Genomic DNA, 24,944 nt, shown 5'->3' with positions numbered 1-24,944 from the left:
TACAGCTGGATAAGAGAGCAGCTGTGATAGCAACTGACTACTTCTCTTTCTTTTAGGCTCTACAGGAGCAGCTGACATCAGTTGTACAGGAAATTGGGCACCTCATCGATCCCATAGCCACTGCAGCTCGGGGAGAGGCAGCTCAGCTGGGGCACAAGGTACTTTCAAAAGGCATTTGAAATCTTGGGCAGCTGAATGTTAGGGAAGACTCCAATTTCATAGCAGTTCCTCTTCCTATGGGAGAGCAGAAAAAACATTTTTAAGGAGAAAAAATATGGAATTTTCAAATACCCAGAGCCAAGATCAAATAAACCTTTATACATTTTGGGCCAGCAGAAAGATACTGTGGTTTTTGGTTAGGGCTTTGTGTAAATGTCTTCCTCTGTTATATGGAGTGTAAGTAGAGTCAAGGTCATGCTTATAAGATGTCTGTCAAAAAACCCAAATGTTACAATGCAGGTACCAAAAGCATATTTGCAATGGTTATTTGCAAGATTTAGAAGTTTCTCACATAGCAAGTTCTCATCCTGTGATATATCCTTGAGAGTAAAAAGCATAGAGGCAACAAAGATGGAGAGATTGCTCCCTTGCCCAGAGGAGATGGTTTTCAGGGATGCCCATGTGGCTCCTGTGACACTCTTGAGCAGTTACATATCAGCTCAAGGCACCGTGTGCTTCTGGAGGAGATGTGTGGCTTTGCAAAGGAGTTGGACAGTGAGGGGAGGCACAATCCCTGGCCACATGATCCTGACTCAGTGCTGTACAGTGCAGAAGCACTGTGCTCCTTGAGCTAACCCACATCTCAGTGGTAAACAGGGAATGTGTTTTCTCTCACTTTCACCTGAGAAATGTGGTTAATGGCTTTCTGGGGCTGTTCTGGCTTTCTTAGGTAACACAGCTGGCGAGTTACTTCGAACCCCTTGTTTCAGCTGCAGTTGGTGTGGCATCCAAGACTCTGAATCATCAGCAACAGATGACTGTGCTGGACCAGAGCAAGACTCTAGCAGAATCTGCCTTACAGATACTGTATGCTGCCAAAGAAGGGGGAGGAAACCCCAAGGTAAGGTGGTTGTGTGGCATTAAGGGTGAGAGAGGAAGGCAAGTTTGGCAGAAAACCCAGCACACAGCTGCTGTACAGTCAAGGGGTATGTTTGCAGTCAAAGTGTCAGTGACAGCTCTCTGATGTCTCCTGAGAGTGGAAACATTTTTCCAAGACAGGATTCTCACAGTATCCTCTCAGGGGACACAGTCAGGGTATGAGAGCAGCTATCTAGGCTCTCACACAGAGAGCAAGTGGTTAAAAACCAGGGCTTGTCTGGTACATGACCCAATGGGATGGGGACCCTTGCTGCAGCACACAACTGTTCATAACTCAGGTGTGATTTGCACCTTACAGAGAGCCACAATCTTTAGAGGATGTTTAAAGTGACTGTGGCACCTGAGGCTGGAAGTGTCATGTGTCATGGCTCCTTGTAGGAGTTAACAAGTTCTGTTCTGTCCACTTTTTTGCAGTGTTTTACTTGTCATTTTTGCCCAGAAGTGTTATTTTCAACACCTTTACTGTTTTAATTTCTCATGCTTCTGATTCACGTGTTGTTTTGGAGAGAGCATCCTCTATCTTGGTTTTCTCATTCTGTGTCCTCCAGGCATCTCATACTCATGATGCCATCACTGAGGCTGCTCAGCTGATGAAGGAGGCTGTAGATGACATCATGGTCACTTTAAATGAAGCTGCAAGTGAAGTGGGCATGGTTGGAGGTATGGTAGACTCGATTGCAGAGGCAATGACCAAGGTGAGCACAGAAATTGCATTCTTTGTGCTTGAAAGCTGATCCACATTGCAGAGCTTTGGACAAACTGGTAGTGATTCAGTGGTCAGTCATGAAATGCTGTCATAGGAAACCTGAAGATGATTTGATTTTACATATTGTAAAATAAAACTGATGTGGGCCATGGTGCACATGTTTACAACCTGCATGGTACCTGTCAGTAGAATTCCTACAAAATAGTTTGTTCAGTAATATTCTGGCATTTAACTATTATCTTAGGTCAAGTGACCTCTCATATTTGCTTCCTTTTTTTCCCTTATCTTTCATATTAGTCTCTTAAATGAATAGCAGGCCAACCTTGAAGCAAGTTACTTTCAGAGAAGATGATGTCAAAGCCCGAAATGCTCTGCTGTGCTTTGTAATGCATTCTGCTGAAGATGTATAGTTGCAAAGTGTACATGAGTTCAGTCCAAATATTTGGCTTTTCCTATCCTGACTTAAAGATTTAAGACTTTAGCACATAAAGAAATTTTACATAATCTTCTGGCATGAACATTTTGGTTTGTAACTGTTGCACTTTCCTTTCTCTCTTAGCTGAGAAGAGCAGATTGTTTGATGTTGCATGAGAAGCAGACCTCATGCTCAAAAATCTTGCACTGTATGTTCTCTGTATCTTCCACACTTATAACCTGGGCTCAGGTATTTGCTGAGCTTCTCTGTACATCCTGGTGCACTATTTTCACTTGCATATCTTGAGAGAGAGGAGATCATTGAATTGAATATATAATACAATTTTACCATTGCCTTTACAGTATGCTGTCTATTGTGACTTTTTAATGCTGTGTTTTCCCTTTTGTCTTGCAGCTGGATGAAGGTACACCTCCAGATCCAAAAGGAACTTTTGTTGATTATCAGACCACTGTGGTGAAATATTCTAAAGCTATTGCTGTTACAGCACAGGAAATGGTAAGAAATTACCTTAACAAGGTCCAAATTCTGTGTACATAAGGAATGTGGAATTATTTGCTCAGTGCTGAGACACTTTTGATCATCAAATTTTCAATAACCTTCTCTCTTTTGGTGTAATGGAGCAAAAGGAGTGATGATTTTGCTGATTTAACTCGTGCATCTTAGTGGTGTGATCATAGAGGGGTCCTCTACAGGAGGAGAACTGAATTGTATTGTGGCTCTTCTGCACAAAAGCTCTTTATTTGTCTCATTTTTAAGAAAAAAATAAAGGAAAACCACATGCTTTTTCATCAGCCCATTTAACTGGGCTGAAATGCCACCTTTTGTTTATCAATGACTTCAGGATACTCTCATACTTACTGTTTCATGCAGCCAGTGAAATAACATCAGTATTTTCAGAGCCCTATAATGCTCAATGAATGAATGCAGATTAATATCCAACACTGTCCTTTCCTTTATTTTCTATGACTCACCTGGGTTTAAAAAAAAGTGACACCTGTTGAATTGAGCTTTTCTTGACTTGTGTTTCACAGAAATGCATAATGTGTTTTCACTTGGAGCAGTACTGTGGTTGCTGATTTGTTGTTGAGAGAGTTGAGATGACTGTTCACGAGTGCTACAGACAGGATTTTCCACAGTTGATTGCTCTTGCAGTCAAGACAGGTCCATGATTCTGCTATCTATAAAAGTAGAAATTTGTCTAAAGCTAGTTTTGTCCCAGGGATGGGCCTCCATTGTTTTTACTTACATTAATTTGAGACAGAAGAACTATCTCTGTTAAAGGATAGGAATTTACTAAAGAGAAATTCAGTTATTTGTACTGACATTCTACTGAGACATTGTGTCATCCTGAGTATTTCTCCATCCTGCTCCCTCATCTGAGATGTGTTTTGCATTGGTCCTCAGATGTTTTCCATTTCCATGCTTCCACATCTCAGCTGAGGCTGATGGGGGTTAGCTTACCTTTGACAACATAAGGTGGCTGTGGCACACAAACCCCACTTTCCTTCCCAGTCTGAATAACTGTACCTGGCCAGTGGCCCCTGTGTGTCAAAGGGAGTGAAGTATTGGCTCTAACTGCTGCTCTTTGATTCCTCTGTATGTGCAGCAGCTGCCCAGTTGCCATGACTCTAATAAAGCATGTTTGCTTGAGTTTCCTCTGGAATTCTTGCTGGAGACACGTCCCTTCCATGGCAAGTGGATTACCCCATTTTATCAGCGTGGCCAAAACAGATGAGTGTGCTTCTAATCTGGGGTGTATTAACAAGTTATCCTCATGCCTGTCAATTTTCTTTTTCTCTTGCCTGTGTTCTTGTTTCAGATGACTAAGTCGGTTACTAACCCGGAGGAGCTGGGCGGACTTGCATCGCAAATGACCAATGACTATGGGCATTTGGCTCTCCAGGGCCGAATGGCTGCAGCTACAGCAGAACCAGAGGAGGTCTGCAGTTTTTAGACCTCTTTATTCTCTGTACACGGTGGTGTTAACAAGAGGGTTCTTTTACTGTGAAGAACACAGCCTTGTTTTCAGAATTGCCCCATCAAAGAACAGAAACCCTTTGTCAAAACCTCTGTCTGGCTTTAGAAAGAAACAGGTCAGGATAAAAGTGGATAATTCCACTGACCACAACAGAACCTCCTAAATTACTTGGGGCTTTCACTTACAGGCAACTTGCAAATACAAAGAAAACTCTTAAAACTTTTAACTTGTTACTATGTGGCTTTCCTTCAATCTTGCATGTTATGACAAGTTACAAATATGTATATGCTTTTTTTATCTTGCCTGTAAGTGATTTTAAGTATAACTTCCTATCCTGAAAGTGAGATTCATGCAGGCATTTGTTGAAGGACATCCTCCATAGCTCAGAGTTGGAATGTGATGTGAGAGAAGCATCTTACTTGTCTTGTGCTAAGTGAGGAGGGTGGCTGTTCACCTCAGTTGCATTAACCTGTGGTGGGAGTTGCTGCACCTTGTCTGAGCACAACTGCACAGGTCTTTCATCCCTCTCTTCTTACTGAAATATAGACAAATTTTGTCAAATGGGGTCAGAGGATCTCTTACCTTCTCCAGATGTATCAGATTATCTACATAAAAGTCCTTTAAAGAGTTTTTGACCTTGTGCTTACACATCCTGCTGATACACATACATAAATGTTTTGTGCTCAGTAGCTATGTGAAAAGCAATGGCTTACACTTGGTTCAGAATTGTTAAATTGAATTACCATTTCTGCATGTTACTTTGTGCCTGAGGTTAAAATAATTCCATTTGTGATACTAATGGCTGTGATTCCTGCTCATGCATTAATCCCAAATCACACTGGAATGATGGCATACATGCAGGAACTACAACTATCATGTTTTAAAACAGGGACCACACATCTTTGGATTATTAATAAATCAGAAGCAGTAATAGCAGGATTCAGTGCTCCACATGGATGTGGTTGATTCTGGAGAGTGAAGACTGCAAGGTTCAAAACCAAGCAAAGAGAACCACATGCAAATTTTTGACCCAGTTTCAGCAATGTACAGTACTGTGTGCTTTTTACCTGTTGCACATACCTTGAGTAGAGCTCACACTGACAGGGCAGTTCTGGACCATGTGGTAGTGTTGTGTAAATGTGAAGCTGTGTGTGCTTTAGTTATGTCTGTTTGGCCTTACCCCTTCTCTTTCCCAGGCTCTGGGTCATTCTTGTCCTGTTTCATCAGGGAGCCTTTTATAGGGTTATGTTTCATGTGTAGATGGAATTACATCTGTGCTTTTTTTCTGATCTTTGCAGAGGATTTAGTGGTGGGAGGAATATTGACCAGACACAGTGTTTCCATTTCTGTTGACACAGTGTACCTGCATGACATTTATTTAATTGCTTTCTTCTTCCTTCCTTTTTCCCTATGCCTTCTTTACCATCCAGATTGGGTTCCAGATCAAGACTCGGGTGCAGGAACTTGGCCATGGGTGTATCTTTCTTGTGCAAAAAGCTGGAGCTCTCCAGATTTGCCCTACAGACAGCTACACCAAAAGGGAGTTGATAGAATGTGCTCGTGCTGTCACAGAAAAGGTAAGATAGCTTTCCTTTTTACCCCCTGATGTTTGTCTACCAAGCTTCCACTGGGAGTAAACCAGTCAAACTGGATTCAGGAAACTGTTTCTTTTAACTTTGCATTGTACTGCAGTAGTGTCTCAATTACCCAAAGGTCTTAATTTTCTTTCAAGTATTCAGTTTTCATGTGTTGGATTAGCCCATGATTTGTCCTTCCTCAGGCCTTGAAATAAAACTTCAACCTCCTGTCAGAGGGAGATTGGTCCAAACCAATATCCTAAGATGTGAGATGGCTTTTGTGCCTTGTGAGGCACTCCCTGGCCACAGTTACTGTGAGGTTGTTCAGTGACGTGTTGTTTCATGTTGCAATCTGCTCCCCTTTTAGGAGAGGGTCACAGTAACTGCCTAGAACTGCACCTTCAATCTCTGTCAGGCTGCTTGTTCCTTGGAAACATCCCCTTCAAATAAATGTCCTGGGTAGTTTTGTTGAAGCTTTTTTATGGCATCTCTCTCCTATTGTTGGACACAAGCACTGGTGCCAGCAGCTTTCAGATTTCACCCAATTGGTTCAGCCTGTGTTAATGTGCTCTCAGCTGTACCAATTTCATGATGTATCCCAGAAGTAGTGACAATCCACCTTAAGGCAGGGGTAGACAGTACCTTGTAAGTAAAGTTAAAGCTGATAGAGTGGTAATAATTCACAGGACCAACTTTCTGTTTGTTGCTTTTTGTTGTTTCTAGGTGTCTTTGGTTTTATCTGCCCTCCAGGCAGGGAACAAAGGCACACAAGCCTGTATTACTGCAGCCAGTGCTGTGTCTGGGATAATTGCAGATCTGGACACCACTATCATGTTTGCTACTGCTGGAACCCTTAATGCTGAGAACAATGAATCGTTTGCAGATCACAGGTCAGTGTTGCTGAAAAAGATGGAAGAAAGCATGCACAGGGGAACAGTGGAACTGGCAGAAGGGAATGGACATGGAGAAAAATTTTTACCTTTTTGGATTCCTGTTAAAGAAATTGAATGAGGCAGGGGAGTGAGAGGAGAAATAGGAAATGTGGGACTTGACTTGGTTGTGAACTGCATGTTCAAAATTATTTATTCTTTTACCCAGATGTTGCTTTGGATTTGTTGTCCTGACATGCCAAAACATGGATATGGGTGGGAGGGTGGTGGGGACCCCTGACCAGAACATACTCTCTGTTCCTGTTGCCATTCTTCCTTCTACCTTCCTCACCTGTGATTACTTCAGTTTTTCTTACAATATGCTGATTAATATGGATGTTCAACATCTGGTACTTTTCTCATAGCATGGCCAGATTTTCTTTTAGTATTGAAATACAATGCTCTTCAATACTACTGCCCAATCTATTTCTTCTCAAGATGGTCTCATTTTATTACACTGCCCTACATTTGCCCTAAATGCTCTGCTGCTTTTTAAATAGTTGTTGTTTTGGTTTGGTTTTTAACTTACACCCTTGACATACATTATGTTATGAATGGACACTGGTATGGTGATTTAGATCAGCTCTTTCATGTAGCTGTTAGTCACCACAACACTGGAAAACACATTTTTCCCCTATTCTCCTTTTCCACTCCTTCTCTGCTTCCTATTCTTTTTGCTACAGGGAAAATATCCTGAAAACAGCAAAAGCTTTAGTTGAAGATACAAAATTGTTGGTTTCTGGTGCTGCCTCAAGTCAGGACAAACTGGCCCAAGCAGCTCAGTCATCTGCTAACACCATCACTCAGCTTGCCGAGGTAGTAAAATTGGGAGCAGCTAGCTTGGGATCTGATGATCCTGAAACACAGGTGAGATATCTTAAGATTTTCTGATGCTCTTACAGAGAACAGTTTTCATTTTGTAGAACTTTGTGTGACTTCTGCTTTTAACCAACACAAGATTGTTCATCTCCTCTGGGACTTTTCTGGGTTTACTCAGATATCACTTGTTTAGAATACAGTCAAAAGCCTTAAGCATTGAGTGAAACTGTTCAGGCCCTTGTGTAATCCTTCTGCTTTCATTTCACCTGTGTTCCATCTGGGATGCTTCTGGCAAAGTACTGGGCTCATTTTTACTAACTTGTGGTTGCAATTCTGGCTCATCCCACTTTAGTTCTGAAGAGCTTGCAGGTCTTTAAAGCTGCTTATCCAGCTTATGTCTGGACTGTGCACTGTATTATTTGTGTGGGCTGACAAACTGTTGCCATTCCCCAGCTATATCTGTCTTGTTTTTCAATTAACTCTACAACTTTTCCATGTGGATTACCCATAATATGTCTTCAGTTGTTTGTTTGGATCTCAGTGAAATGGAGGCAGGCAAGCATATTGCAGATGTTTGAAAAAAATACAGATTTTTCGAAATCACACCCTCATGCACACAGCTTTTATTGCCTGAGCCTTATAACTGTTTCTCATTCCATAGGTTGTTCTGATCAATGCTATCAAAGATGTTGCAAAGGCCCTTTCTGATCTCATTGGTGCTACCAAAGGAGCTGCCAGCAAACCAGCAGATGATCCATCCATGTACCAGCTGAAAGGTGCTGCCAAGGTAAAACCTTATTCTTACATTTTATTGCAAAGTGTCTGTGCAATCACATTTGATAAACATGTGGGTCTTTGACTTCAGCAATTTCTGATTGCCTGCAAACTCATTTCTTTATTTAGTTATCATGGTATCATGGCCAGCACAAGAATTGGTATTTAGTCCTGTAACAAGTTGAATTAATGAAGTCTGTTAGGTCCTATTAGAAGTAACAACACTTCCCAGTTTAATTTGCCTTGCTTCATACCCTGCCATCTCTAAAAACAGGAGGAAAGGATTCACTTGTTATTGTCTTCACTTCTCTCTCCTTCAGGTGATGGTAACAAATGTCACATCCCTCTTGAAGACTGTTAAAGCAGTAGAAGATGAAGCTACTCGAGGAACAAGAGCTCTTGAGGCCACAATTGAGTACATCAAACAGGAGCTCACGGTACAGAACTAAATACTTGTAGTGGGTTTTGCAAGTGTGTCCTTACACAAAGCTGGGAGCAACTGCTTCCTTTTTATTTAGACCTTAAGCTTTCAGTACAGATCCTGCTTTCTGATCTGATGCTGTTCACTTTTTTTTGATCCTGGCTTTGGTAGTGTCTTCTCAGCATCACTCTCATACTGTGTGTGCAGTTTAAACTTGTTTCTATTTTGCCTTTATTATGTAAAGATCCTACCTGTGATACATGGCCTGCTATTGATATTCTGTGTCAGCAGGAATTAATGATAGTGTGGAATTCTCTCCAAAATTAGGTGTTATATACCATGAGGCTTTTTTACTAGCATCGTAGTGAGTGACACAAATTAATACCTGCATGTTTGTGAAGAAGCCTGATTTTTTCCTTCCTTTACTTACAGTTCATTTTTGTAAAATAAACCCTGTAGACACAGTCTTCAGCAGGAAATGCTTTGTTGCATAGGCTGTGGATTAGCAATTCTTACACCATAACTGCACTGTCATTTTGTCTTCTCAAATGCTCTCCATCAAACATTCCGTTTTCACTGTGTGAGCAAAGCTGTTGTAATGAGGAAATTTATTTTAAAATATTTTCTTTTTAAATATCTGTTAGTAGTCATTGGGATTTGATATGGCAGTCATAAAACCTGATCTGGTACCTGATCAGGCCTGATCAGTTTGGCTGGTATCTGTTTGAAATGTTCCTCTTTATCAGCATTGCTAAGGGATGGACCTGTGGTTGTGGTGTTCTCACTCATGGAGAGACCAGAGAGTTGGCACATAGGTACTCAAGAAAACATGTCAGGCTTGATCTGGAATTTCAGGGGCTGACTCTGAACAACACTGAGGAATGTCTTCACATGTATAACTAGAACTCATTTTTTAACATTGCTTCTATTTCTGGAGAGATGAAGTGAAAAACTGATTAACTGGGAGCACACGATGGACCAGGCTCATTTTTGTCCAGACATTCTGAAACCACTGGCCTGCTTAGGTTGCACTGTGTGTGATCAAGAAACCTCCTGATTAATTGTGCATTCCAAATTGCTCCTGCACAGTAAGAGTGGTAAAGGAAATACAGACCTAAGCTCAGGAAAATACCTAATCAAAGTAAGGTTGCTCAGCTCTTGCTACCTATATCTTCCTACAGTTCCTGTATTCCAGAATTCATGTATTGTTAGGGAATTTGAACTATTTTCACATGATTCACCCTGCACAATTACATCTTTAGGTTTCTAAGGGAGACTAAATATAGCCTAAGAGACAACGCTCCACCTCTGCTTTTTTAAGACACGTTTGAATACTTTAATGGTGATGTTCTCAGTCTCTACTGCTCTGTGCTATCAACAAGCACTTGGTAGGGCCTAACCTTTGCAGGGGAAGGATCTCCTCCTGTGAGTAACCAGCCTAAACAGCAGTCAGGATGAGAAAAGAATATAATGAAAGGAACAGTTAATTCTTTTCATCTGGTAAGGCTCTGAACAGCTGCCTGTAAACTGTCATGTGGGTAGTTCAGTGCAGATGAGATGAATGGGTGTTAACCTTTTTTATTGTCTCCTTCCATCAACTTATTGTTACTCTCTGGTGTCTGTAGGTGAGCAGCTTTATCAGATCCAGGCCCATGGCAAGCAGGAATGATCTCCAAGTGCTCCAAATGTGTTTCTGATTTCCTGCTGTTCAAAGGCTGCTTCCGTTTGGTGTCTCTTCCTCACGATTGCTTTGACTTGAGTGGTGTCAGACTTTGCTTCTGCTTTTACTTTCAGGTGTTTCAGTCGAGTGAGGTTCCAGAAAAGACATCGACACCTGAAGAATCAATCCGGATGACGAAAGGAATCACCATGGCAACTGCCAAAGCTGTTGCAGCTGGGAACTCGTGCAGGCAGGAGGATGTGATTGCTACAGCAAATCTGAGCCGCAAAGCAGTAGCTGACATGCTAACAGCTTGTAAGGTAAAGATTCCCTTCCTTGCCTAAGACTGACCTTGTTGTGTTTGTGTGCTTCTAAATCCATGGAACATTATGTATTTGGTTCAGCTTTCTGCTTTTCATATGAGAAAGTTAATGGGTAAGATAATTTTAAGGGAACCTGTCTCAGAAAGGATTTTTTTGTGCCATGCACACAAAAAAAACCCCAGCTCTAATATTCACTGTTTTCTTTTTGTGAAAATGAGGAATTTTATTTGAGCTGCAATTTCCTGGTTTCCAGTCAGAGGACAATCTGTGCAAGTAGTAGAATATACAAATATTCCTGTGGTCACAAATATAATTTCAGTATTCCTAGAATAGTGAAAGGAATGGTGAAAGAAATCACTCTGATCTATGCTTAACAGTTATTTTCCTCCTGATGGTTTGCTCAATTTCCTTTCTGTTTTTCAAAATTGTGTGTAATTTTTTTTGCAAATTTTTTTATAAAAATAGCTGTTGCCCTCTGAATATAGTGTAGCTCTATTTTCTACACTGTGTGCTACATAAATGACTGTTAAGCCATTTGGCTTTGTTCTGAGGATTAAAAAATCTAGGCATAAATTATTAAAAAATAGGATTATGAATATCTCATTCCTTTCAATTTTCAGTAGTGACTGTAGTAGTAAACTGCCTTTGCCTGTAAATCATAGTTATTTACTTCTGTCTTTCCAGGTATGGAAGGTGACAGTGAAATAATGGTGCTGTCTGTGTGGTATCTGATTTTCAGATCCTAACTGCCTACGTCAGTCCCAGATTGATTTTTAACCTAATACTGCCCAAACAGAAGGGTTATGTTTGTTTTAAAAATTATCCCCTTTCAAAAGTGCAAGTTCTAATTTAGAACTGCCTTTATACAAAGGTATTGACCTTTATATGTATTGTAGCAGTTTTTTAGTGTCTAACAATTCTTGACCACTTTGCATGCTTCAGATTTGTCTTTCCAAACAGGATTCTCAGGAATAGAATCCTCTAAGTTATAAAACACTTTCATGCATGCATAGCCCAGTACATGCTTTCAAACATCTATTTATGAACATACCTTTTTTTAAGTTTTTATGTTCACATTTTCTCCCAGTTAATTTAATGATTCTGAATGGTTTGTGCATTGTAAGTGGCTGACAGGATGAATCTTCCTGCAAATGGAACAGTGGAGGTCTGGGATGCTGGAAAAGCCTTTGTGATCTCCCAGGGAATTGTTTCCACAAAGAAAGGAGTCTACAAAAGGAAGAGGGTTGGAAATCCTTTCACTTGCCTGTAATGGTACAGTGCCAAGCCTAAGATCTAGTCTACTTTCTTAAGACCAAGAGCATTTATTGGACAAGCAGGAATAAAAGTCTCCAAGAATATTAATTTTATGTATTATCTAAAATGTATGAGAAAACAGCTGTAGCATTTAACAAATACTTTAAGTACACAGTTTGAACCAGACTTGATTTAGGAAATCTTGTTTCAACAAATTTTGCTCAGTCTTAGACATCTTGTGCCATTAATTGTATAAATTGATTACTGGATATGGCATTTCCATGATAAGCCACATTCCTTGAATTTTTGGGATGGGAACCAGCAGCCTGAGCCATACTATGCTGTAAAAGCTGTGTGATACAATGGGACTTGGGTTTTGTGACAAACACTGCAGGGGTTTTATAGTGATATTAAGCTACTCTGTAGAATTAGCACTGATAAATTATCAGATTTTTATGTTCTTTGGGCCAAGACAAAAGTGCATGTGTATGATCTATGGTAAAATTGTACAGAACATAGTTCTGACTTCCCCAGTGTCAGGAATTTGAATGTGAGTTCTATTTAACTGCCCATAGCCAAAGGCAAGTTGTATGAGGAGTTTGAATTAACAGTTATATAGATGTCTGGGTGCTTGGTCTGCTATGGATGAATTTACAGTGCTCATTACTAATTCAGGTCTTGTAAGCAGATGCTATTTCAAAATAGGATAATAATTCAATAAGGATGCTTATTGTGGGATGTACTGAGACAGCTTTTATTAAAGTCAGTGGAAATGCTATGATTGCATTTATTGAAATTTAGAGTAGGCCCTAAGGTAACAATTTTTTATTACATATTTGTATAAAATAATGCAGTAATTAACCTGTGCATGGTATCACTATTTTAGTGAAAAGGAAACAGATATGAAAAGCCCATCAAACCCATAGGAAGCAATGGAAGTGAGCACCCACTCAGAGCATTCCATGGGCAGTGGACAGTGGGAAACAACTTCACCCCTTTGCTCAGCACTGGCTGGGCTGCTGCAGGTGGCACTGGAGGCAGCTGGGCAGAGCTGGGCTGGTTCAGCCAGGGGAGAGATGGCTCTGGGGAAGCTCCCTGCAGCCCCTCAAACACACCTTCCTCCGCTGGGCACCCAGGGGTGCTGATGGCACAGGAGCTGTGCCAGGGCTGGGTAGTGCTGGCTGCCTGCTGGGGAAGACTGTGGAGAGGAAATGAGGGCTGAGAGTGAAGAAGGAGGAAACAAATGTGTGTTCTGGTTCTTCAGACGTGTTTCAGTTTGAGATGGTTGGGCAGACCTTCTGCCCAAGGCTGGAAGAGAAGATATTTCTGTTGTGAGTCCTCACTGGTGTAGTGAGATGTGTGTTCAGATGTTTCTGGGTTATGAAATTGATTTCCTAAAATGACTTCTCTCACCTCTTCAGGCTGCTGTGAAGTATATGGAATTTATACTGAACCTTAAAAATGCTCCCAAAATACTCTGATACCAGTCTTGCCTATGTATGAAAAACATAAAGCAACTTGATATTTCCCTCCTACAGATGCTTACTCTAATTCCCTGTGTTCCAGTAATATTTAGGTGCAGAAGAGACATTTTAGGATGCTTTACAATGTATGTGTAAGAAACACTCAGGGGCCCTTCACCCTGTTTGAAAATTTAAAAACATAAACCAAAACTGTTCTGAACTTTTTGGCCTTTGGAAGCTCATTTGAAGTATGCTGAAGATGAGGAAAATGAATCCTGTTCCTCCCATCTCAATTCCCCACTATCAGGGTGGTGGGATGAGGAGGGGGAGGCAGCTGTTTCCTTGCTGTGCTCATCCTGAACTTCCCTGCAGAGGGAGCCAAGAGACCAACACTGACCCTGGCTCAGGATGGTGTGACTTCAGGAGGGGCAGAAAATAAGCAAGCTGTGAAATAATCCCCCATCCCAAGGGGAGATAAGAGGCTGCAGGAGTGGAAGGAGCTGTTCTGTGAGAGGAAATGCTGTGTGTTTTGGGAACTTTCACTTGGCAACAAGTGGTACTTCTGCTCAATAAAAAAGTTCCCTAGAAGTTTACTGTAGGAAGTACAGGGCTTGAAGAGGCTGCAGGTTTCACTTTTTATTAAAAATAAAATAATTGAATTAGTTGGGCTTATGACAGATGCTAGACATTACACTTAGTGGAAATCCTTACGAAGACCTGACTGTGCTGCAGCTTCTCTCTGTATTTAAACAGATGGTTCCACACTGCTGTTGCTGTGTTTAATCTCTCCATCAAGCTAACACCATTAATGAGCCTTTACAGAACTGGAGCTCTGCTGCTCTCCCAGCACCATTTGCTTACAGCAGAAATGACCGACCATTAAGCTCAAATGTCATTTGCACACTATAAAAATCTCCTCCCTTCTCTTTCCCCCATATCTCTGTGTTGATCTTCTCTTGTGGGAGCTGCTTTGGGTACTAATGTTGTTTTTTGCCTTCTCAGCAAGCATCATATCACCCAGATGTGAGTGAAGAAGTTCGAGAGAGAGCCCTGCGCTTTGGAACAGAATGTACCCTGGGGTACTTGGAACTCCTGGAGCATGTTCTCCTGGTAAGGACTCCTCTGCATGCATACACTGGGTTACTTCCAGGGAGAGTCATCTCCCTGCCCTCTTTATAAAGTGACTGCTGGTGACACGTTTTTATCAATTTTTATCAATTTGTCACAAGGTTATGAAGTTTTGTTGTTAGAGCAAGCAAAAGGAAACTCAATACTTCAGCTCAAACTGTGAGACAGAAGGAATACTGGACTACTTAAATGGAACTGCACACTGGATCAGATCTGGAGGCAGTACAGATATGAACCTAAGAAAGGTTCCTGACAAAGAAATTAAGGTGTTTTTTTAAGCCCACAATAAGCACTAGACATATTAGGCACAGGCCTGTCCCCCAGACTGAAGAGGTTACATAATCTTTGTGAAGGCATTGGGGCATGCCTCTCACAGCCACACCATACTCCAAGTCATCCCAAAATCCCTCACCAGCACTGCCTCCCTCATAAAACTTCTGCACTCAAATCCCAGCTCATGAATCCTGCTGTCAGTTGGCTTTACTTGACCATACATAATTATCACATATTAATTATCCCATAATATTTATTCTTCTGTTGCTATTACTTTTGTAGGAAGTAATAAAATGTGTTTGAACTAACATTTATGAGATATTGAAGTTTCTGGAGAAGACTTAAATCACCAATCAGCTTCATGGATGACCAGCAATTTCTTTTAGGTGGCTCTCAGCTGACATATTAATGTCTCTGAAACTGAAATTTGCAGCCACTAGCTGCAGATTAGCAAACCCAGATCAGTTTTTCTGCTGAGAACAGAGCATGTGTAATTACTTGCATCAACTCACTGAAATTTATATATAAAATAAAAGTACAGTCACAGTTGTGCTTGCCACTAGCAGGTAAAATAGATCAAGAAAGTTGGAACTTGCTAGTGGAATTCTTAGAGCTGTATGGCAGTAATTGATTTAGCATAAGATGTCTGATCCATTTTTAGTTTAGAGGACTGTGGGGAATTTTTCAGATATGACCCCTAGAATGTTGGCAGTATGTGTTTCAAACTAAGTGTCTAAACAGACCAAAGACTTGAATCAAATTTTGTTCATTTTATTTCTCTCTCTCTGCATAAGTCAAGAGGCTTAAGGTAGGAAAGGCATGTTCCATTTTATTGAAGTAACAAGCCTTTCTTATCTTAAGCCTCTTCAAGTTCAGTGCCCTAAAGCTGTGAGCAAGTTCTGCCCCCTTGTACCCCTGCCCCCTCCCCAGTGTTGGCTGCCTTAGCAAACTCTGGTGGTTTAGAACCCCTGGGTCTGCAATCTCATTTAATTTATCACCCTCAGAAGCTCCAGATCATGTGGGATTAAGAATCTCTAATTTGTCCATCTGGCACCCAGTGATACAATTGTCAGTAAGTTCACTTTATACCCTCAGTGGTCAAGCTAGGGATGGTTACAGGGATGCCAAGGGATGTTCTTTCATATTATTTCATATTTCTTTCAAAATGATACTTTTTAGGTGCAAGAGTTGTCAGATGCAATATCTAAAACTTCTCAAGCCAGTGTATTAAGTTGTGTAGAGGTTGCATTGGGCAAGTGGCACAAAAGTGCCTTGTTTGCTCTGTGCTAGGTTCAGGAGCTTCCAACAACACTCTCAGTTCCTGTAGCTGTGCAGGGCAGTGCCACTTCTCTGGTGTGCATCCAACACTGTATGTGAGCATTTGTTCCTAGTGCTTCACTGTGACACAGCTCTCTCACTGGGCTCTCAGACATCAATCTCTCACTAGAGTGCCTTGGGAATCTTCCAGCATTCTGGAATCCTTACTAAAGTGCCTTCTCTTTCTCTAGATTCTTCAAAAAGCAACTCCAGAGCTGAAGCATCAGCTGGCCTCTTTCTCCAAGCGGGTTGCAGGTGCTGTCACAGAGCTTATCCAGTCAGCAGAAGCAATGAAGGGTGAGTTGGGAAGCTGGGCTACCAGTGTGCTGTGCTCACTACTCCAGAGATGATGATGATGATGATGATGATGATGAGATACCACTCTGTGTAATGCACACTACAGGGTCTCCTCTCTTATTTCCTGCTGTTACCATTACATGATCCTTGGAAATGAATCTGAACTACAAACAATTTGCATATATGCAAATCCATTGTTTTCTTCCCTCCTTTTCTCTTAATATTCTTAATATTTTCTCTCTTTTTTTATAGAACAGTGGTCTACATAATGCTATTTTCCTGTTCAAGCATCTTTATTGAATTCTTTAGCTTTTTCTGCAGTCTCTTTTATATTTCAAAATTTTGGTTTCTATTTGCTAACAAGGCAAGCCAATATCAGAGTTCTTCTATTCTCTAAGTGCTTTTTAAAATCTTTATATTATTCTCATCTTTTGACACATTTATTAATTTCTGGCAATTTTTGCATTTTAATTCATATTCACTAAAATAAAAGCCCACTTTTTATTTCATTTTTCACTTGCTGTCTGTAGAGGATGTTTTTATTCACTTTAGAAGCTTTTTTTGTAGGAAGTAAAATGTTTTTTAACCACTCAATTTTCTTTCCTTATTTTCATTTATAGGTGCACAATAAAATTGTCTGCTAAGAAAATTAACATGTAAATGCTTTAATGTTTTTGAAATGCCTTTTTCTGGAGAGGAGTTGCTGCATTTTACGAGTTTGGGGTTGACTGTATTTATACTTTCTGCCTTTTTTTCCCCCTGTTTATCTGCCAGTATTAGGGTTTAATATAGAACATCTTCATCCTGTACAGCATTTGAACTGAGAAATGGTTTTTAGACCAGTCCCTCAGAGGTTAAGAAGTTCTTTGGGCTGTTTCATTGTTTCCCTCAATTCAGAATATGGATGCTTTCTGAATCTTGTAATTCAGAGAATAGTGTTAGGAAATCAAAAATAATAATGTACTGACAGCTTCCAAAAATCTGAAACCACTTCCAGCCAAGTATTCATTTTGTGGATCTACAGAATTTCTTTAGGAAAAAAGAAATGCCAAAAAGTCAACAGCAAAAAATAAGTTGCCCTTCAGATGTGATACAGAAACTGCTTTGGCCTTTTCTACATCACTGTTAGATACACACTGCCAAAAGTGTGTAACTTCATCCCTGAGCACTGCCAGCAAACAAAACTACCAGGGTTGTGCAGGGGTGACTGCAAAGTGTCCTGGAGGGGACTGTGTTGGCTGTAGCCTCTTCTCTTTACCATTGGGTCGGACTCTGAACAAACCCCATGGCTTAAGTCAAGTTAGGAACCATCTGAGTAAGACCTCTGATAAACACAAGCTGAGTGACAGCTGGTTTTGTTCCCAGTATGGACAGTATCCCTTTTTGAAGCTTCTTTGCTTACACAAAATAAATTTCATGAGAGAATAATCCTGCTAAATACTTCTTTCCCCTCTGCTTTACAGTCTTCTCTGTGACATAAACCACTGGTTTCATGCCATTATGGCACTAAAATCAGCTTTCTGCGATGTACATTCTGTATTGGACGCTTGAGGTGTGATTTCAATTCCCCCTGTTGGAGTGGCAGCTGACAGTGACACTGAAGTTATTGTCTCCATCTCCATTAATTTCAGGGACAGAGTGGGTGGATCCAGAAGACCCAACAGTTATTGCAGAGACAGAGCTCTTAGGGGCTGCAGCATCAATTGAGGCTGCAGCAAAGAAGTTAGAGCAGCTGAAACCAAGAGCCAAGCCCAAGGTGAGTGTCCCTCCCCATTGTCTGTTTGAGGTCAGCAAGGCAGAGGTTGCACATTGCCCATTGTTTGGTGTGTACTTCACTACTGGCCAGGATAATGGTGGAAACAATCAAACCTTGCCTGAGTCCCAGCCACAAAATGCTGCTCTGGATGGCACTTACCCCTCAGGGTAGAGGGTAAAAAGGTGCTTTTCAGGGAGGGAGTCAAGCACCAGCCAGAAGTAAACAAAGGAAGAAGAGCCAAATGTTAGAAACGCTTGTAAGAGCTGTGGCATCGTTACTGGTGATTATTTGCCTTTCTGTTTCCAAAAATATTCTTTCTTGCTTTCTTTTGGAGACCCTTTGTTCACATCTGAATATGTGAAGTATAGCAGGAGAAAACAGCAGTAACACAGTTTGGGGTTCAAGAGAATGTAAATGACCTGCAGGATTTTCTAAGACTAAAACCAGCATTTTATGCCATGCTTAGAGAGTAGCTGTTTCAGTATAGAATCTGATGTGTTGTTTGATCTTCTATTTTCTTCTATGTCATTTTCCTGAAGGAAATTAAATTACAGTTCATCAGGATATCAAGTAGTGTTGCATGTTGCCAGGTCATTTCAAATATTCTCTGAAGATATTATAAAATTAAACCAACTATTTTCACATGCAGTACAGAGGGAGTATATGAAACTGGTGGATCCCAGAGAATTGCTACTTTTTACCTGGTGTTAACAGGCAGATGTTGCATCTCTTTAAAATGAAACACATATTTTGGCTGTGTCATTGGCTTTGGGAAAGCACCATGTATCTGTATTCCTCTTTATGCTGCTTTGTAGGTGCAAAACTGCTTGCAGAGTAAAGCTAATGAGGAGTCTTTCTAAAAAGCAGAGCTTCAAGACCATTCAGTGTTGGATGACTGTATTGGTGCAGGGTAGTATTTTGTTATTTAGGATCACCAGATTAAATAGTTCTTGAAAGCTTCAGCCTTTGAGGACTTCCCACCTCCCACTTTCTGCTTAGTGATAGGAATAAATTAGCTTATGAAAAATAAATGCTCTTTGTCTGCATTTTTTAACAAGTACATCCATTTTGATTATACAGAAAAGTGGTCCATTATAATGAGATTCCACAGGCTGAGTCTGAGGAATGGAAAAGTCCACCATCACCTTTTCTATACAATCAGTGCACAATAGCACATGTGTGTTGCCTGGTAACTATGGAGCAGTTTCCTTCCAAGATCTGAGCCCTTCCAGGGTCATTGTAATTTCCCAGTGAATACAGTTCTCACACCTGCTCATCATTTAATGTATTAATTTCAGTATCCAGTCTGCTTGTGACTTACTGGTTTGTTTGGCATTTTCTGAAACTAAAATTGATATCCAGCTGTTTGTTTCATTTTGGGATTTCAGCAGCCTTTGCATCCCTTTCACATGTTGAATCTCCTTCACAACAGGGATTATAAACCACATCAGAAGTTACTAGGAAGATCACAGAGTGGCTCAAACAGCACCTTTTCTGTTGCAGACTTGCAGCTTGTATCCTCCCAGAGTAGGATTTCCTGTGGTGAACAGGCTCTGTCTTTCTAATGCCCATCTTTGACAACTTAGTGTTGTAGTAGGAATGCTTAGACTAGGTAAGAGTTGTTTTGTCTTGTGCTCAGCCTATGAAATTCAGGAATAAGAGCTATTTTCTACAATGGAACAGACTATCTAGACAATGCCCTGCTTTGGTTAACAGCAACCATCATTAAGTGAACTCACAAGAGAAGTCCTCAGTGGGTAATTTTAGAATGTCTACCTGCAGAAAATCCATCATCTTCATCATTACTAGTTGGTGGCTGATTCTCTATTTTTGGTAAAGTTTTTTTATTGGTGCAGGGAGTGGGAGTAATTTGATTTAAGCTTGAAATTTTGATCTTTGTGTTCCACTTTGCTTTTTATCTCAAAAAAAAACCCCAATAGTTGAAGGCAGGGTTTCTTCTCATTTGTTCCACTATCTTAATTTTTTTTTTAACTTTAGTATTTTTTTTATTTCTTCTTTTCCTTGTTTTTTCTTTGTATTTTTGCACCTATCATACCCCCTTTGATGTCTTAAAATTACACAAATAGCATGAGACATCTTCATTTACCCCAGAAAAAAACTTCTAATGAGACACAGTCCTGCTAACTGCTGCCTGTGCTTTATTGTACAATGCTTATTTTGTTTGCTTTAAATCCTGGTTGTTTGGCTGCAGGTGAATGTGCTCCCAAAATACTTAAACCACTAGTCCCCACTGACACCCTGTAAATATCTGTATGTCTTCTGAGCTCGTATCTTGGAAGAACTTTGAGGATTCTCCTGAGCAGGTGTTGTTACTGGTGTCTGTAACACAAAACCTGCTCAGGGTTCTCCTCGCAGTTTTCAAGGTGGGAAATGATCTGAGAAGCAATGAGATCTTTATGGTTTATTAAGCAGGATTTGGCTGTCATGTTTCCTCTAAGTACAATTATTTTTCCTGAATATGAACTCTTACTGTTTTTTCAGTTTTCCATTTGGAGAGTCAGGTGTATTGCAATGCAGACACACATTCCTTCTGTTATGGAAATGTGCTACTTCCTGTAAAATAACAACCCCCAAAACCAGTAATTTTCTGAAGAAGAAAACTATTTTGTGTAATAAAATCTTCCTGCTAATACTGGGCAAAAAAAAACAGTTTTAAGCAAAAAGGTATGGTAGATGAGGTACAAGAGGAGAGAGCATTGCTGTCCCTACCCTGTTCTGTCTGCTCTTCAAGCTTCTGTGCAGGCACAAGTGTCTTGTAGTCAGTAAGAGTTCCCTGCTGGTAGCTCTCAGCAGCTGGTCCTTTGTTTTTTTTAACCCAAGATGAATCAAACCTGGATGCCTTTTTCTGCAGGACTCTGTGTGATATGTTTGATATATTAGGTTGTTATTTAATCCAACTATATATCAAACATATTCCTACAGTGTCCTGCCCTGTCTCCGGGGGTTTTAACATAGTAGAAGGCATTATGAAGGAGTACAGTCACTCACAAGCAGATTTAGAAGACTTCCTGTAGACTCCTAATCTAATCTGGTATAAAATACATACATGGAGGGCTCCTTTATCAGTAGAGTTGCTCTTGGAGAGGCTTCTAAGTTGTGTAGGGCTCCCTGTGACAGTGAGCAGCAGCTGTGCCAAGAACTGACTTTCACTGGAATGGTTATTGTGCTTTCCATGGCTCAGTGCAGTAACTTACTCATATTGCTTTGCTCATTATAAAGTAGATGACAGGTGCTTGAAAACAAAATGATTTCTCTTTTGTAATTTTTGCTGCTGTTTTGCAACGAGATTGGGGGCTCATTTATTTTCCTATTCACCCTGACTTTATTTATGCTACCCCTAATAATGGAGATGCTGTAGAAAAATAGTTAAAGTACACTACAAAAACATACCTTTTTTGTTTTGTTCAGTGGCATAATCAACATTTTTCAGGTATTCCATTCTAAAGACTTTGTAGTGAGCCTAATATATGTCTGGTCTGGTGCCTTCATATTCCAATCCATTTATAGTTGTACATGGTTAATAACATCATATTAGTTTAGGCTGGAGGAAACTGAAATGCTGATCTTCCTGAGGGCTGCTTGAGGAAGGAGAAGTTAATCACTTCTGTCATAGATCTGGTTTTCTAAAGAAACCTGCTCTAAATGTGATCCCACAATGTGATTTTCTGCCATCATTGCTCTCAACTTTATTCATGAAGGCTGTAAACTGACATGTTGTGAGGGTACTGTTTATGAATGTGAATTTAAGACAGTCCAGGAGACACTCTTTCAACAATGGGCATGATGGAATAATTACTTTTCTTGTAGGGCATTTTGCTGTGCTCAGTCTTGTGCTGCCTGCTGTTCTTATTGCTAAGGAATGATGTTGGGAGAGCACTGGCAGCAAACACACCCCCAGTGCTGGCTGAGTGTTGTGTCTCCCCCATCGAGCATCTAGCCCTTAGATGTGTGTCACACCTGAGAATGTGCAGGGAAAACCACAGAGAAGGACTAGAAAAGAAGGATTTGTTACAAAAGATGAAAAGCCAGCAGGCATTCAACAGTTTGAGTGCTGTGTAAGTCTGCTACAAAAATATTCACAGAAGGGTTTGACTGCTATGAGAAGTTTTTTTCCAAAAGTAAAAGAAGTTGTGAGATGTCAGAGGATGCAAGACTTGGAAGTTTGAGAAACTTGAGACATGGCATTCCTCTCAAGCCCTGGATTTCAATATAATTGAAAAGAAACTGACTTGGTAAATAGGGTAGAAAAAAACTCTGTTACCAGATGGGATTCTAAGGTTTAGCTCTCTGTTTTGCTGTTGAGCTTCACCTGCTGCTCACAGTGGAAGTTAATCCAGCCCTTGTACAATGGCACCCCTGATAATGCAAGCTTTGATTTCTTGGTATTCTCTTTGAAAAGCAGTAATTTCTGCTTAGGACTTGTGTGTAATATTTAGTCCACTCACTGCCCTGAACTGAGTTTAAACAACTGCTTTTGTTCAGCATCTTTTTGGTGGCTGTTTTTTCACAAATTAAATTCCATCTGGGCACATACACACCTGTCCACTAGATCAGACTATGGCCATGAGCATTTTATTAAATGTCAACAAAGACTGGCACCTCCTTTATAATAAATAATTAGATACTGAACTTCTCACTCATTTGAGTTCCTGACAGTGCTGACATATAAAGAGTAATGCACATAATATATTTTATGTTGGAAATGAGAATTTAAGAACTTGATAGCAAGAAATCTTGGACAAAAGTAAAGTATAAAAACAATTTTTCAAATATACAGTGACAGTCTGCTAAATTTACTGTCAGTCAATGGTATTTTTGTTGATATTTCAGTTTCAGTCTTTAGTTAAATCAAAGTCATCTGTTTTAATAAGGACAATAATTCTGACAGAGATTCTACTGGATTCAATTTAATCACTCTGGCAATGTTGTGATTGAAATAAAAGTTTCATAAATAAGACTTGAGACCTATAGAGGGCCAGTGTGATTGCATTTTGGTATAATAATGGTCATGATGTGGCATTGCAAGCACTGCCAAAATTTTATGTGGAACATTATTTGCTCACTTCCCAAAGCAATTTCTTTTATTACAAGGACATATACTTTAGTTGATGGGAATAGCCCAATAGCAAGGCAAGACAAATATTTTTCCATGGATTAGGTGGCTTTTTCTAAAAAAAGAAAAACTTTCAAGTGCCAAACATCTTTATCTACACATCAGTTTTGATATTTAGATGATTCAGTTTGTCTGGTGTCTCTGGATGTTATTGTTTCATCTCCTGGACTTTTAGTTACATGAAGGACTGAGTGCTGCTTGATGGGTCATTTTGTAATTACTTATCATTATCCTTTATTATTTTATAATTGACTATTTCATCAAACTGGAGAATAAAACCTGACCTGAATTTAGATGGGTGTGCTTAGACTTGCAAGTGAAATGCCCAGTTTTTTAACACATGGCCCACCTGGCTGGTGCTTTTGTAGTTGTGTGACACAAGAATGTTGCAGTTGCCATAGTTTGAATAAACCTGTAATTCAAAATCCTTCTCTCTGACAAAGTAGGATGTCCTGATACTGTAGCCACTTGCCCTACAATTATTTTAAATTATAAGAAACCTCATTAGGAGGTTTTGCACATTCTTTACTTGGATGACTGAAGTGTTCCAGACAGACCTTTGGAACTCCCTATCTCCAAGATCACCAAACCAGAGTGCTGCACAAAGCTGCTTTCTGTGCAGTGACAGCTCTTACCAAAAGCTGTTAGGCCTGTGCCCTTTCTTGTTATCTACTTTACATTCCTTAGTACAGGTGAATGAGACAACACACATTTATTATTGTTCTTTCTCAATGCCTTAAGTCTTTTAAGTATTTAGAAAATGCTTTTCCTAGTTTAGCAATCTTGGAAGCCAATGTTATGGCACTACAGAGATAATCTTGATAGGAAAAACATGAATTTCTTTTCAGACCTGCACTTTTCTGAATGTAGTTTAGAGATGCTCTGCTGGAGGTAATGCATTAGAAAGTTGATGGCTTTGTTTAAGTGTCTTGTGTGATACTCTGTGTGAGCAGGCACAAGGGAAAGCTAATATTTTATGTGGACTCCCAGCTTCAGTCCATACAAAACTCCTTTGCAGAAAATGATGTTGTAGATGTTACTTCAGTGATGTGTTCCAGAATCTTTGTATATGTCCTCAGTCTTGAAAGTGTAATTACTTCCAGGTGAATGTATAACATTGTTTTTTCTTGGTTATAGCAAGCAGATGAGACTCTGGATTTTGAAGAACAGATCCTGGAAGCAGCTAAATCCATTGCAGCTGCTACCAGTGCCCTTGTGAAGTCAGCTTCAGCAGCCCAGAGGGAACTGGTGGCTCAGGGAAAGGTGGGTAAACAGCACATGCAGCAGCAGTAGTGGGGGAAAGCATCAAAATTTAATCTAGTCTCCTAACAGTCCTGTTAAAAACAGTAGGAAAGAAGCTTGGGAATGACTAATCAAAATAAATATAAGTTATTCACTGCTCATCACAGTTCATGGCCTAGACCTGGTTCTGTTTAAAAAAATCCCACGTTTAGTTACATTTATTTAAACCTCATAAGCTTAATCAAGTGCTTGGCTCTTCAGATGATTCAGTTGTGGGGAGTTTTTCTGTGGGGGCTTTTCACTTCATGAAGATCTGTGATCCAAGTATAGCCCCACACAACAGTTTGGGGATCCAAACC

At 40.2% G+C, this 24,944-nt stretch overlaps 1 protein-coding gene across 9 annotated transcripts in view; it reads left to right on the top strand.

Annotated features, from left to right (window-relative positions):
• The window catches only part of TLN2 (talin 2), a 130,720-nt gene that overhangs the window by 98,721 nt on the left and 7,055 nt on the right, over positions 1–24,944 (top strand). For all 9 annotated transcript variants that reach the window (XM_015638948.3, XM_019007931.2, XM_015638947.3 and 6 more), the window contains 15 exons: positions 57–158; positions 890–1,060; positions 1,647–1,793; positions 2,634–2,735; positions 4,060–4,179; positions 5,649–5,795; positions 6,519–6,685; positions 7,408–7,591; positions 8,205–8,330; positions 8,638–8,754; positions 10,533–10,718; positions 14,441–14,548; positions 16,348–16,453; positions 18,085–18,209; positions 24,481–24,606. In XM_015638948.3, the coding sequence (XP_015494434.1) occupies positions 57–158; positions 890–1,060; positions 1,647–1,793; positions 2,634–2,735; positions 4,060–4,179; positions 5,649–5,795; positions 6,519–6,685; positions 7,408–7,591; positions 8,205–8,330; positions 8,638–8,754; positions 10,533–10,718; positions 14,441–14,548; positions 16,348–16,453; positions 18,085–18,209; positions 24,481–24,606 (2,034 nt within the window). The remainder of the gene's footprint in view (positions 1–56; positions 159–889; positions 1,061–1,646; positions 1,794–2,633; positions 2,736–4,059; positions 4,180–5,648; positions 5,796–6,518; positions 6,686–7,407; positions 7,592–8,204; positions 8,331–8,637; positions 8,755–10,532; positions 10,719–14,440; positions 14,549–16,347; positions 16,454–18,084; positions 18,210–24,480; positions 24,607–24,944) is intronic.

The sequence above is a fragment of the Parus major genome, chromosome 10, assembly GCF_001522545.3.
Source record: "Parus major isolate Abel chromosome 10, Parus_major1.1, whole genome shotgun sequence".
Lineage (NCBI taxonomy): Eukaryota > Metazoa > Chordata > Aves > Passeriformes > Paridae > Parus > Parus major.
This window is presented reverse-complemented; position numbering and strand designations above follow the sequence as displayed.